This window comes from Lolium rigidum, chromosome 3 (assembly GCF_022539505.1).
Source record: "Lolium rigidum isolate FL_2022 chromosome 3, APGP_CSIRO_Lrig_0.1, whole genome shotgun sequence".
Classification (NCBI taxonomy): Eukaryota; Viridiplantae; Streptophyta; class Magnoliopsida; order Poales; family Poaceae; genus Lolium; species Lolium rigidum.
In genome coordinates this window covers 1,610,959-1,624,433 of record NC_061510.1, presented here as the reverse complement: position 1 = coordinate 1,624,433, position 13,475 = coordinate 1,610,959, and the positions used below count along the sequence as shown (strand labels likewise).

The 13,475-nt window shown below is 46.5% G+C and overlaps 3 protein-coding genes across 3 annotated transcripts; 1 reads left to right on the top strand and 2 right to left on the bottom strand.

The window, feature by feature from the left end:
* The first annotated feature begins 451 nt into the window (after positions 1 to 451).
* Positions 452 to 2,062, top strand: LOC124694160 (probable inorganic phosphate transporter 1-4). The gene has a single exon (XM_047227177.1). It carries the CDS (start codon positions 452 to 454, stop codon positions 2,060 to 2,062), a length of 1,611 nt encoding a protein of 536 aa, XP_047083133.1.
* A 2,678-nt stretch (positions 2,063 to 4,740) lies between these two features.
* LOC124694157 (protein TWIN SISTER of FT-like) lies at positions 4,741 to 7,264 on the bottom strand. The gene is made up of 4 exons (XM_047227175.1): positions 7,020 to 7,264; positions 6,757 to 6,818; positions 5,281 to 5,321; positions 4,741 to 5,126 (listed from the first exon to the last, which is right to left on the bottom strand). Exons 1-4 carry the CDS (start codon positions 7,206 to 7,208, stop codon positions 4,900 to 4,902), a joined length of 519 nt encoding a protein of 172 aa, XP_047083131.1. The 5' UTR covers positions 7,209 to 7,264; the 3' UTR covers positions 4,741 to 4,899.
* Positions 7,265 to 8,197: 933 nt separating this feature from the next.
* LOC124694159 (protein TWIN SISTER of FT-like) lies at positions 8,198 to 12,194 on the bottom strand. The gene is made up of 4 exons (XM_047227176.1): positions 11,895 to 12,194; positions 8,920 to 8,981; positions 8,749 to 8,789; positions 8,198 to 8,657 (listed from the first exon to the last, which is right to left on the bottom strand). The coding sequence occupies exons 1-4, from the start codon at positions 12,081 to 12,083 to the stop codon at positions 8,431 to 8,433; spliced, it is 519 nt and encodes a 172-aa protein (XP_047083132.1). The 5' UTR covers positions 12,084 to 12,194; the 3' UTR covers positions 8,198 to 8,430.
* Positions 12,195 to 13,475: the final 1,281 nt, after the last annotated feature.

Sequence of the window (13,475 nt, the reverse complement as noted above, 5' to 3'; positions counted from 1 at the left end):
ACAGTTTTGGCATGAGTGTGGTTCTCTCCACAAGGATCTCACGGCTAGCTTCCAACGTCACCCCGTTCGAACGTTTATTCGATTGTGTGAACTATATGACGCATTGCACCGGCCCTGCAATGAACCATGGCTACTCAACGGTGCTTTGGAGTCTCCATCCCCGTTTGTTCCTTCTCCACGCGTTTAGGAGGTTCCTTGTCTTGTGCATACACATGCTGCAAGGTAGCCACATGCAGCTATACAACACTCGTATCTTCTCATTGTTTCTATTTGCATATATATGCCATACCTAAACAAAGCAAAGCAATATGCCAGGTTATATAACTCCCTGAGTGGCTCGGCTTGTCGTTCACTTAATTAACTCACATTCTTTGTTGTACAAAGTTGAAACAAGCACCTTGTCGCATCTTGCGTTGCACCGGCCACCCACCGGTCCAAGAGACGGCCGGCGATGGCGCGGGAGCAGCTGCAGGTGCTTCACGCGCTGGACGAGGCAAGGACGCAGAGGTACCACGCGTGGGCGGTGGTGATCGCCGGCATGGGCTTCTTCGCCGACGCGTACGACCTCTTCTGCATAACCCTCGTCACCAGGCTCCTGGGGCGCATCTACTACCATGTGCCGGGACGGGCAGACCCCGGGAGGCTCCCGCCACGGGTGGATGCGGCCATCACCGGAGTCACATTCTGCGGCATGATCGTCGGGCAGCTCTTGTTCGGCTGGCTCGGCGACAAGGTCGGCCGGAAGAAGTTCTACGGCAAGACTGTCATGCTTATGATCATGGGGTCCTTCCTCTCGGGCTTGTCGTTTGGAAACACCGCCGAGGGCGTCATGGCCACGCTCTGCTTCTGGCGGTTCTGGCTCGGCGTTGGCATTGGCGGAGATTACCCGCTCTCCGCCACCATCATGTCCGAGTACTCTAACAAGAGGACGCGGGGGAGCCTCATAGCAGCCGTCTTCGCCATGGAAGGGTTCGGCGTTCTCGCGGGCTGCATTGTCACCTTGGTCGTGTCGGCCACGTTCCAGGCGCGCTTCAACCCCCCAGCTTACGAGGAAGATCCCCTGGCCTCAACCCCGCCGCAGGCAGACTACGTGTGGCGCATCATCCTCATGCTCGGCGCCATCCCCGCCGTCTTCACCTACCGCTGGAGGGTCATGATGCCGGAGACGGCACGCTACACGGCCCTGGTCGCCCGCGACGCCGAGAAAGCAGCGCGCGACATGTCCAAGGTCCTCAAGGTGGAGTTCAGCGGCGAGCCGGACAAGGTCGAGATCATTACCAAAGACAAGGACTACGGGGTCTTCTCCGGCCGCTTCGCCCGCCGCCACGGCCTGCATCTCGTCGGCGCCGTCGCCTGCTGGTTCGTGCTGGATGTCGTCTTCTACTCCCAGAACATTCTCCAGGAGGAGATCTTTAACGACGTCAAGTGGGTCCCCGAGGCGCGCACCATGAGCGCGCTCGAGGAGACGTACCGCGTCGCCCGCGGGCAGGCGATCATCGCGCTCTGCGGCACGCTCCCTGGCTACTGGTTCACCATCGCATTCGTGGACGTCGTCGGCCGGAAGGCCATCCAGTTCCTCGGGTTCGTCATGATGAAGGGCCTCATGCTCGTCGTGGCCACCTTCTACCACAGCCTGACGCAGCCCGGCCGCCGGATATGGCTGGTGGTCATGTACACCTTCACCTTCTTCTTTGCGAACTTCGGGCCGAACAGCACCACCTTCATCATACCGGCCGAGATTTTCCCGGCGCACGTCCGCACGACGTGCCACGGGATATCGGCGGCGGCAGGGAAGGTCGGGGCCATTGTCGGGTCGTTTGGATTCTTGTACGCCTCGCAGAGGGCCGACGGCAGCGATGAGGCGGAAACCGGGTACCCGTCGGGTATCGGCGTGCGTGCCTCACTCTTCGTGCTCGCCGCCTGCAATGTGTTGGGGATACTTTTCACCTTCCTCCTTCCCGAGCCGAACGGGAGGTCGCTGGAGGAGCTGTCCGGCGAGGGCAGCCAAGCCATCAACGGAGAGGACGCAGATTTGGGTGATTCCAAGGTTCTTCCCTTGTAGGACCTGTTTGACAGCTCGGACTCACAACACTTTGTTCGCGGCCGAAAAGTTGACCTGCGGAGCATAGCGCAAACACCCTCCATATCGGGTGAAAACTGAAAGGATCAAGATCCCAACTCCCGTGCCATTGATTGTTACAGCAGAACCATCGAACAACAGTTCCACCTTTGTTTTTCCTCCAAACCAAAATTGGGATCCAGGTTAATTATGACACAAAATCGACCAGACATGGGCACGGTCTCCAGGTGCCCTAAGTTAGCATACCTGATGCGACATAACATGAGGTCCACCTAATGACCTGCTAAGGACCAAAAATCTCAAGAACATTTGGCGATCACAAAGCTTCAAGATCCATACACATGGCATGGACCAGTAGCGTAGCCAGGACGAGCAGACGCCCCAGGCCACCTTTGGAGCACTGTAGCTACAGTACGCTACAGTACATTACTGTTTCTACAGTCAACAAAGGAAAATGCAGCCACGCCCCAGGCCATGGCCAGGTTAGCCTGGGGCCTGTCTCCGCCCCTGGCATGGACTAGCCCATATCAGTATCGTGACCTAGCCCATGTATAAGGGCTAGGATGCCGGGAAGAGGAGATTCAATCTAGCAATAGGCAGAACGCCATAGCCATCAAGGCAACGTTGTAATCATCATCACCATTCAAGAACATACAAGTAGGAAGTAGGGTTTTACACTCCGGAGACCTGGACCTTGGTAAATCGTGCCTTCTCTTTGTTCATGAGCCGATGAACTCGCCAACGCACCTCCATATCAGGTGAAAATAAGATCAAGATCCTAGGGTCCATGCCATTGATTGTTACATAACCATCGAACAACATTTCCAGGCTTATACTTCCACCTTTTTTTTGCGAAAGAACATGTATTACTCAAAGATATGAGAAATTACAATCGGTATGACATATGCTCATTAAACTCTCTGGATCAGAGGATAGCCATAATGTCGTACAGGCTTGGGTTCTAGCATAATTAGCCAAGAAGTGGCTTGTTGTTCCGACACCTTAACACATGAGTAACACAAGTTTGATGAACCTTCAACAATGTTTTTATCTCTTCAACGGTAGAGCTGTAGGCGAATGATCAACATCATTATTTTTTTAGCATCGACACCAGCTCCAAACAATCCGTCTCAATTATCAGGAGCTGGATGCAAGATCGTTTTCAAACCCCAAGCACCTTGCTTTATGGACATTCTGCACCTACGCCTAGGGTTAAGAAACTATGGCCTCTCTTATTATCCAGGTTCCAGATTAGGGCCATGTCCGGTGCTCGCCAGAAAATTAAGTTTTATCCCCGATGCTAGTACCGACGTGGCCCAACTGTGGTATCCGAGCTTTGACTTCTGTTATTTTGGCCTAGTTCGAGTGGATCAGATGCGTGGGAGACGGTTGATTTGATCAACTCTCTGGTTTCCTAGTCGATTCCGCCATGAATTGGGTTTTTACTTCGATTTGGTAATAACTCTCTGGTTGATTGTTTATGGTCATATGCTATTTCAGACCATTATTACATTGTCTGGCCTCTGCAATAATTAAATATCATGGTCTATTTGAGAAGTTAAGGAGGCCACAACCAAATTATTAAAAAGAACAAAATAAAACAGACAAAACAAGGTCTAAAGCACATACTCCCTCTGGTCTCTTTTAATTGACTCAGATTTAGTACAACTTTATACTAAATTTGAGTCAATTAAAAAAGAACGGAGGGAGTAGTATCCAACAACGACATGACATATGGGATGCTAGAACGTTCTCTAGAAGAAACACCTTCAACAAGGTAACTACACAAAAGTATCACCACCGATGAATCTAATCAAATACTAGATCATGAGTTTTCATCCTCGAGAGCATGACTGAGCAAATTCTATGCAATGCATTTAGTAAATTAACGATGTCAAAACCACCGTTGCTAGGTATGACAGACGAAGGTCAGAACAAGAGTTTTCATCCTGGAGGTCCAATCCCGGTACTGAAGTAGCATCACCAAAACTCAATCACGATGTGGTGTCGCATCCGCTTGACCACCACATCCATTTGGGGTCCCAATTCCCAAACCTCCTATCAAAAAAAGTACATAAGGCTCATGCACGACAACAATGGAACATGCCATGTCAGAACTTGTTCGGTATCAAATGTTGTGCCTTCCAACCAATGCTGTCACGCACAGTTCTGCTGTTATCAACCTCATGCGAAAGAAAGTCGTGCCTGTATGAGCTTGTTGACGGGAGACGACGAGAGTGACATGCATCGCTGGAACCCGCATTAAGATCCTGTCCGGCTGACCCATGCCATCCTTGCCATCGGCATAGGCGAATTTGGAAAACACCTTTCGTTGTCTAGCTGCAACTACGATTGTACGCTAGCCACAATCTGCAGGCTGGAACAACATGAAGCCACAATATCCCGCCTCAGATCCGAGCACGGCCATACCACGAGAGTCACCGCCGCCGCGCGCCATGGCTTGTGTATCCGCCTTCCATCCTCTTGTAGTATTCGCAACTGTCGACCACTTTGGTGTCGCGGAGAACTCTGGCCTCCCCCCTAGGAGCAGCGCTCGTCTTGGCTACCTTTCAGCTAACCTTGGATGAACCTTCCGACGTGTTTCAACCCATTCATATCCATGATCAAGTTACTACTCGCCTCACACACCTCTTTGCACATTGAGGAAGATTCTCTTTTTATTTTTGATTAACCGACAGAAGGATAACACAGTGCTTCTGGAGCACCAAAGCACACACGGTAGTACTAGCAGTATATACACTGCACCCCATAGACACAATGTAAGTTATGAGGCTACATATACATGCATTTATTTAACTTCACCGGTACCTCCGGCCACCGCAGCTGCCCTCCCTCTGGCAGTTGATGTAGGCGGCGGCAGCCGGTGCGTCGAGACTGTAGAACGCCGCGAAGTCCCTCGTGTTGAAGTTGGCGCGCCACCCTGGCGCATAGATTATCTGCTGCACTGTCTGGCGGAACACCACGAAGGCGAAGCGGTGGATCCCTGCCGTCGGCCGCGGGCTCTCGTACGCCACCACCTCATTACCTGATCATATATACCCGGCAATCGATGCAAGAAGATAATTAGCATGCTCGGGCATTGCTATATATTACATGAGAGCTAGCCATGTGCTTGAGCTTGTATATACTTGCATATCTAGTTCATAAGGGACTGGATGTATTTCTCTAAATTTGCTTACCACGGCTCACGTCACCTCCTTCTGGTATGTCTGTGACCAACCTACACAAGAACCCCGAAGCAATTATTATCAGGCTAACATAAGTGAACAGTTTTGCTTGAAAGAAAAGTTGAGGACTACTACGATGTATATGTAATTGATTTGTGAGGAGTAACCCTCTTGCCCATAACCCAACAGCTTAACCCTAACCCTCTCGCCCCCGCGTGGCGGCGTCCTCCTCATCTCCCCTGTGCGCCCTCCTCCTCTGCTGCCACCGCCCGAGGTGCTGCCAGGCAAAGCCTTGGTGGCTTGGCGGCATCGGACTCTCCTCGGCCGCGGACCGGTGGGCACGGCGGCGGTGATCGGCCTGGCCTCCCCTGATGCCGCGGTGCGGGGAGGCGGCGGCCATGACGCTGATCTGCTGGCGACGATTGTCGCTACGTTGGCGGTGAGGCGCTACTGGGCCTCTCTTGCATCACGAGGAATCCTAGGGCAGTAGCTCTATGCATGGCGGTGGTGCCCATCTGTTCCGTCGGAGGTGGTTGGCCAGATTGGGGATGGTTGTGGCGATCCCCTGATCTCACATCTAGTCCTAGCAGCGAGTTGGGGATGCACGGCTGTCGGTGAAAACCGTGCTCCGACCCTGGACGTGGCGGGCGATGGCGACGCCACGCGTCGTAACCTTCTTGAAGGCATCACCGTTGCAGTCTGTGTATACTCACTCGTGCTGCTCCTGGGGAAACCCTAGATCCGGGTCTTCCGGATCGGACGATGGCGGTTCTCTATGCGTCGTTCTACCTCTTGGGGCATCATTTTTGGAGCAGCTGCTGGATGGCGGTGGGATGCGGTGGTGTAGTGTTCATCTACCGCGTCTACAATGGTGTCTCGGCAGCGTGGCACAACAAAGTATCGGTGTTGGATGCGATATGATGAACGCGCGCAGGACGGTGGTGTTGTCAAGCGTCATGTTGCCGTCGATGGCAGGTCTGGCAAGGTCAATGCAATCATCCCTCTTGGAGAAGGTTTCGAAGAAGACGGCGGTAGCGATCTCTGCGGCGTGTGCAATGGCGTGCGTTGGGGACATGCTTGACTGTGCGCTAGGGACATGCTTTACTGGTTGTGCTTCTCACCCTCCAATGGGTGGCTTGGGAAGGCATTCGGTTTTAGATGATGTGTGTTGGTGTATTGTCAGGGTAATGGCCCTGTTCATGGTCATCCCCTTCATGGCTCTTGTAGATATAGCGAGTTGTGTCTAAAGGTGGCTTCGAGTTGATCTTTGTATCTTCCTTGTAAAGCTTTGTGAATAATCTAATAAAAAAGTTGTGTGCATCTTTTCGATGCAGAGGCTAGGGCTATGCACCTATTTTGAAAAAATATGTAATAAAAGGTGGAAACGAAAAGTTGTGTGCATCAATTGATGCAGAGGCTAGAACTTCATTCCCTATTTCAAATAAAAAGGTGGAAATGAAGAGATAGAAGTGAGCCGTGGTCACATACCAGTGGAGGTACTCCTTCTCCGATGGGTCGCTTGGGCTAGGTGCATCAGGGTCTACCATCACCTAGTAACAAAAACATGCGTGTAAGACGCAACACAAATTATATTTGTACATGTCCGCATCCATGCCTCTTAAATCAATTAAAAACAGTGCTGCCTCCATCCATGTTATTTGTACATAGTTGACTAATATGGATCAAAAAGTACTATGCTAACCTGCATGCATGCGATTATCAAATGTTTGTGCATAAAATTGGTCACTCACGAGTGTGTAGAATGATCTGGATAGTCCTGTGATCTGGACCATCGGCTGGCTCGCCACATGCGACGGCCTCAGCTCGGACCCGACGGTGATCTCGCGGTTGCCGTAAAGCACCCTCAGCCGCGCTGATGCGTCGAAGTAGTCGACGATGTCACCAACAATGTTCCCGACTATAAGCGGATCCCTTTGCATACTTACTGACCGCTGGCCGTGCCAGACAGACTTATTCCTCCGTGCTGTAGGGATTGATTGCCTTAGTTTAGTTTGGAATGACATGAAAAGGCCTCCAAGCTATTTATAGGACTCCAGTGAAGTATAAATCTGGAGTGTTGTGTGCGCATCGCCTACGCATATACACATGTGTGGAGTATTGGCCTCCGACAATCCTCATCTCGGTCATGATCCAATGATAAAGGGAAAGATTCTTATTTTTACGGGAAATATTGAAAGATCCTTTATTTCTGAAGGAAAAGTGAAAGATCCTAGGTTGATAATGATAACACACAATTTAAGGGTCAAAATCGCACCGTGACAACTTGGAACACCTCCGCTGCCAGATTTTACATCGGATGGCTAACGTTTTGCCGCCAGAGCATATATCGTCTCTGTTGTATTGCATCTCCTGGCACCGGCCCTTTTCTTGTCCCTTTCGAAAGCTACAGAAACGATAAGTAGAATCCTTGCCCCTTTTTCTGAGCCACGATATACCGCAGCAACAGCATTGCCGGCAGGCGGCAGGTATCGTTTTTCTTTTATGTCGTCGGTATTACCTTCCTTTATTTATCTTGACTTCCAAGTGACAGCGTCAGATCAGATGTGACATATGCTCACTAGCTCGTATATGGGAATTTCATGTTTCCTTTTCTGATCAAACACAACAGACCAGATGGTCCATATGTGGCAGATAAGTGATTTTGGGGTCCAAAAAAAAAAAAAAACCAAATGTGTAGTGTGAAAAGAGAAGTTAAGTGGACCTTGAGGAATGTATGTATATTAACGCCAAGATGATATGTATTGCATTCGACCTCTGAAACAACTCAAGAGCAACTCCATACATATGGGATGCACTCAGCCAATTTATTTTTAAAGAAAGCCAAAAGGAACAAAACACAACTCGACGACATCAACCTCTGCCCTAGGCAACATTACTGTCACCAGATTTGGTCAACAAAGATCAGGTCATGGATTTTCACCCTATAAAGTAGGTTCTACAAAAGAAAAAACTCCTTCAAAAAGGGAACAACGCATAAGTATTGCCATCATCACGTAAAGTCCAAAAGACATATTATATGTATGGAGGCTATACGAGTGAATTTATTTTGTCTAATATATCTAAATTGAACGATTGCGCATATGTGGCCTCCCTTTTCTTCAGATGAAACGCCGTTTGCCATTTACCTACTACTAGTTAGGTTCACCGGTACCTCCGGCCACCGCAGCTGCCCTCCCTTTGGCAGTTAAAGTAGGCTGCGACAACTGGTGCGTTGAGGTTGTAGAATGCTGCGAAGTCCCTTGTGTTGAAGTTGGCACGCCAACCCGGTGCATAGATTGTCTGCTGCACTGTCTGGCGGAACACCATGAAGGCAAAGCGGTGGATCCCGGCCGCCGGTCGTGGGCTCTCATAGGCCACCACCTCGTTTCCTGATCACGGGTGAAGCGAGAAGATAGTTAGGGTCAGAGATTGCTATATTATGTCTATGATATGTTTATGGTACTTATATATATTGCTTACCACGGCTGATGTCACCTTGTTCTGGTATATCGGTAACCAACCTATGAAAGAACTCCCAAGAAATTAATTGACAATTAATATACGTGATAAATTTGTCTTGAATGATAGGTAGAGAACCACGATATGTGCAAGGTGGAACCGGAGAGGTAGAACTTAGTCGTTATCACGTACCAGTGGAGGTACTCCCTCTCAGAAGGGTCGCTTGGGCTAGGTGCATCAGGGTCGACCATCACCTAGTAACAAAATCATGTGTGTTACACACAGATTATGTTGATAATATATGCATGTAGGCTTTGTCGGAATTTGTGGATTTTAATATTGAGTGAATTTCACCTTTTACCTTCTAGTTATGCATTTGTGACACTAACTACCCCTGAGTGAAAATTCATGTAGATTACCCATTTAATAAACTCTATACTCTTATTTTCTGATGTGCGTCCATTGGGCAAGGTGTTAGCTGATGATCGCGGTCCAAAAAGAGCAAATCAATAGTGATTAATGGGACATATGGATCAAAAAAGTTTCTGAGATAATTGATCGTGAGACCCTCCGATATTTACATATTTTGTTGCTTCACATCGATGTATCATGCCTATCATGTGTAACCATAACGAGAAAATTGCTAAATTGGGGCTCAACCATGTTTAAGTCTTCTAAATAGGATTTTTTTTTGTAGAAGTTCCACTAAATATGGTAATATGTGTCATAAATGCACAACTAGATGGTAAAAAAGTGAAATTCACTCTGTAATATTTATATGTTCACTATATTGTTTTACTTGTAGAATCAAAACCTTAGTGTGGAGGTATTTATGAAAATAGTAGGAAACAACAGATGTAGAATTGTTCTTAAGGAATCCTGTATGGCTATACTGGAATAGAACGACCCAATCCATTGCATACAAATCTTACAACCCTCGAGCCAAGTCTCGAGGTTACGCTAGGTAAGTCCATCCCTCAGAAAAGCATATCATGATCAGTGAGTGGGCACTGGTCAACATCGGTTAAATTCTGGTGTCAATACCCAACAATGTTGCCAATGAAAAAAGAGGCTTGAACGAGCATGTGCACAAATGAAATTTGGAGGCTAACCTGTTGGTACGGTGAAGCAAACAGAAGCCTTCGTTACAAGACTTGGGAGATGATGAGGCACTTAAAGGCGGATTCTTCGCTTCCTTGGTTGTGGTGACTGTGACTTCAACGAGGTTTTGCGCATTCAAGTTGGATATGAGGAAGGCTTATGACCGTCTGGAGTGGGACTATCTCCGAGCTATCATGCTCAAGTTAGGCTTCCATCGTATATGGGTGGAGATGGTGATGCGCCTGGTGTCCACCGTCTCTTTCTCAACTCTATTAAATTGTGATTGCATGAAAAGTTTCAAGCCATGGGAGGCACCTAGCCATATATAGGCATGGTGATCCAATCTCTTCCTATCTCTTCCTATTGGTAGCAGATGACCTTTTAGGGGTGCTTAGGACCAGAGGTATGTGCAAACCGGAGAGGAGGAAATACAAAAATGTGTGCATTCATTATTGCGATAAACATACCATATATTGTATACCAGTACACTGGACTATACCTAGGAACGGTATATAGTGGAATGTGAGGTGAGAAATGTATAGGAACTCTCGGGTGCTACGCACCCCATACTTGGAAAAATAAAAAATAAAGGTTAAAAAAAATCAAACTCTTTTTGAAATCAAAGATGATCAGGTATTGTACTTGTATAAAAATATTTCCCTAGGGAATTAATTTTATTGTGTCATGGGTAAAAAAATAACCTCGAAATGCCCCATGACCAGGTACTATTTACTTTATATTCGTCATAATTTTGTTTTTTTTTTGCCCTGAATTTAAAACCATGGGAATCATTGTTTCCCAAACATTTACGAGTACAAACTTGATCATACTTGATTTCCAGGAAGATTTATTTTTTTGGCTTTTTAAATTACTGTAATTTTTGGTGTGTACGAGGGTGTGTAGCACGCGAGAGCAAAAAGTCTGCGGAACAAACAGGCATGCTTTAGTGAACAAGAAATCAAACCAAACAGCATAGGAGTAGATTAGGGCATCTAGTGCTCTGTTTATGTGTGAGCCGCTCCTTAGAAGGGAGAACGTTCGTTGACCGCTAATTCTGCATCCACGGGAGGGTGGAAGTAGGTTCCATCATCTCTTGTTTTTTCATCAAAAAGAATGTGAAGTGGAAATGCATAGGAGCTCTCGGGTACTACACACCCCCATACTTGAAAAAAATAAAAAAAATCAAAGAAAGGTTAAAAAAACTCGAACTTTTTTGAAATAAAAAATGATCAGGTATTGTACTTGTATAAAAATATTTTCCTAGAGAATTACTTTCATTGTGTCTTGGTTAAGAAAAAAACAAACTTGAAATGCCCCATGACTAGGTACTATTCACTTTATATTCGTCATAATTTTGTTTTTTTTCCTATGGATTCATCATAATTTAGAGGTGAGGTTGTCCATAAAATTGGCCCTATGGATTGTTAAAGCCCACGAGTTTGAGTTTTAGTTCAAACTCAACGCATGACTCACACATGTGTGTTTGGAACCTACTACCTCCATCCCAAGGTTTAAGGCTTATGTTTTTTTCAGAAAGTCAAACTATGTCAAGTTTGACCAAGTTTTTTATCAAAAATCATTAAAATATAAATACAACATTAATATTATTAGATAGATAATGAAATATATTTTCATGTGCTATCTTCAAAATGTCATATTTGTTGATAGATTATTCTGAAAATTTGGTCAAATTTTACTTGCTTTGACTTTTCAAAAAAGATATAGGCCTTAGGCCTTGGGATGGAGGTAGTAATTGATTAACAGTATCTGAGCTCAGTAGATGACTGCTAATGATTGTGGTTAGTATAACAAGTCGTCCTATCTAAAAACATTTTGAAATATTTGAAATTTGAAGTCTATATAAAGCCCCTTACCCCTGTAAACTCAACATATGTTATAAGCGGCATCATAGAGGAATTGAGGGTAGAGCGTTCATTTTCAAAACCTAGTTTTCCTTTTGGGTTGTAGGCATATACATCGACATACGGCAGATCTCTTATAAACCAATGAAAGAAGTATACTAACATGAATGCACTAGGTGTGTGTAGGTAAAAATGGTCACTCACGAGTGTGTAGAGTGATCCGGCTAGTCCTGTGATCTGGACCGTCGGCTGGTTCGTCAGATGCGACGGCCTCAGCTCGGAACCGATGGTGATCTCGCGGTTGTGGTATAGCACCCTCAGCCGTGCTGATGCGTCGAAGTAGTCGACGATGTCGCCGACGATGCTCCCAACAATAAGCGGATCCCTCTGCATGCTAAACGCCGGCCGCCTGCGGACTTATTTCACGTTCTAGCTAGTTGGAAGCTCCGCTGTGGCAATGATACTACAGGGATGATCTTAGTTTGGCACGACACAGAAGCTATTTAGAGCATCTCCAACAGGAGCGCTAAATTTTGGCGCTGTAAAAGCGCTTTACAGCGCGCTCTATCCACGTTTTGTGCGTGAGGGCATATTCACCTCCAGCAGAAGCTCTAAACCTTGGAGCTCGTAAAAATCTGTACCTGTTTTACGCGCGACGGATACAGCAGCGCTCTTTCCGGCGCGGTAGATATAGTGCACGACATAGCGCTTTTGCCCCAAGCTGTATTTTACAGCGCGGGATAGAGCGCCTGTTGGAGCATAATTTTACGCCCGCGCGCTAAACCAGCCGCTTTTTTGGATACAGCGCGGGATAGAGCGCCTGTTGGAGATGCTCTTATAGCCCTTGAGTGATGAACTTGTATAAATCTGGAGATCGAGTGATGTGCGCATGTCTACTGTATATATATACTGCTGTGGCTCTCTCCAATCATCGTCTCGATTCTCATGAAAAAGTGGAAGATCGTGAATTAATGACGCATACTATATGCCAAAAGGGGCAAATCGTGTAAGATCGGACGGCTACCGTGTTGCCGCCAGAGAGGATATCTCGTCTGTTGCGTCATCGAGTGGTTCTTGCTGCATTGTGCAACGACCCTTTTTGTTGTCTCTTTTGAAAGCTGACTTATCTTGGCTTTCTGCGACAGCGCCAGATCACGTGACACCATATGGTCACTGGCTAGTATATGGCAATTCAATGTTGCCTTTTTCTGACCGAATACACCATATGGGATACTCCATACGTGGCCTTACAGAGATCAGAGATGTAATATTGGGTTCCGGAGAAAAGTCAAGTGTGTGGCGTGTACTCGGCATGGATGTTATAAGAAAGGTTTTGTGAATTTGTTTGCAGATATTTAGGTCCCGTTGTCCAAATATTTTCTTTTGGAAGCACTTCGGTTTTCATTCTATTCACGTTTGGAGTTTAGTCAAAATCAAAGTTACTAGTAAAATTTGATTCTAATACCACATAATTCATATTATAAATTAATATTGATATTTTCTTCATAAATATCTAGTGAAATTTTATAAAGTTTGCCTTTGAGTAAACCAAACAGAGAGTAGTATATCATCAGTGCATATTGATACGTCTCCGACGTATCAATAATTTCTTATGTTCCATGCCACATTATTGATGATATCTACATGTTTTATGCATACTTTATGTCATATTTATGCATTTTACGGTACTAACCTATTAACGAGATGTCGAAGAGCCAGTTGATGTTTTCTGCTGTTTTTGGTTTCAGAAATTCTAGTAAGGAAATATTCTCGGAATTGGACGAA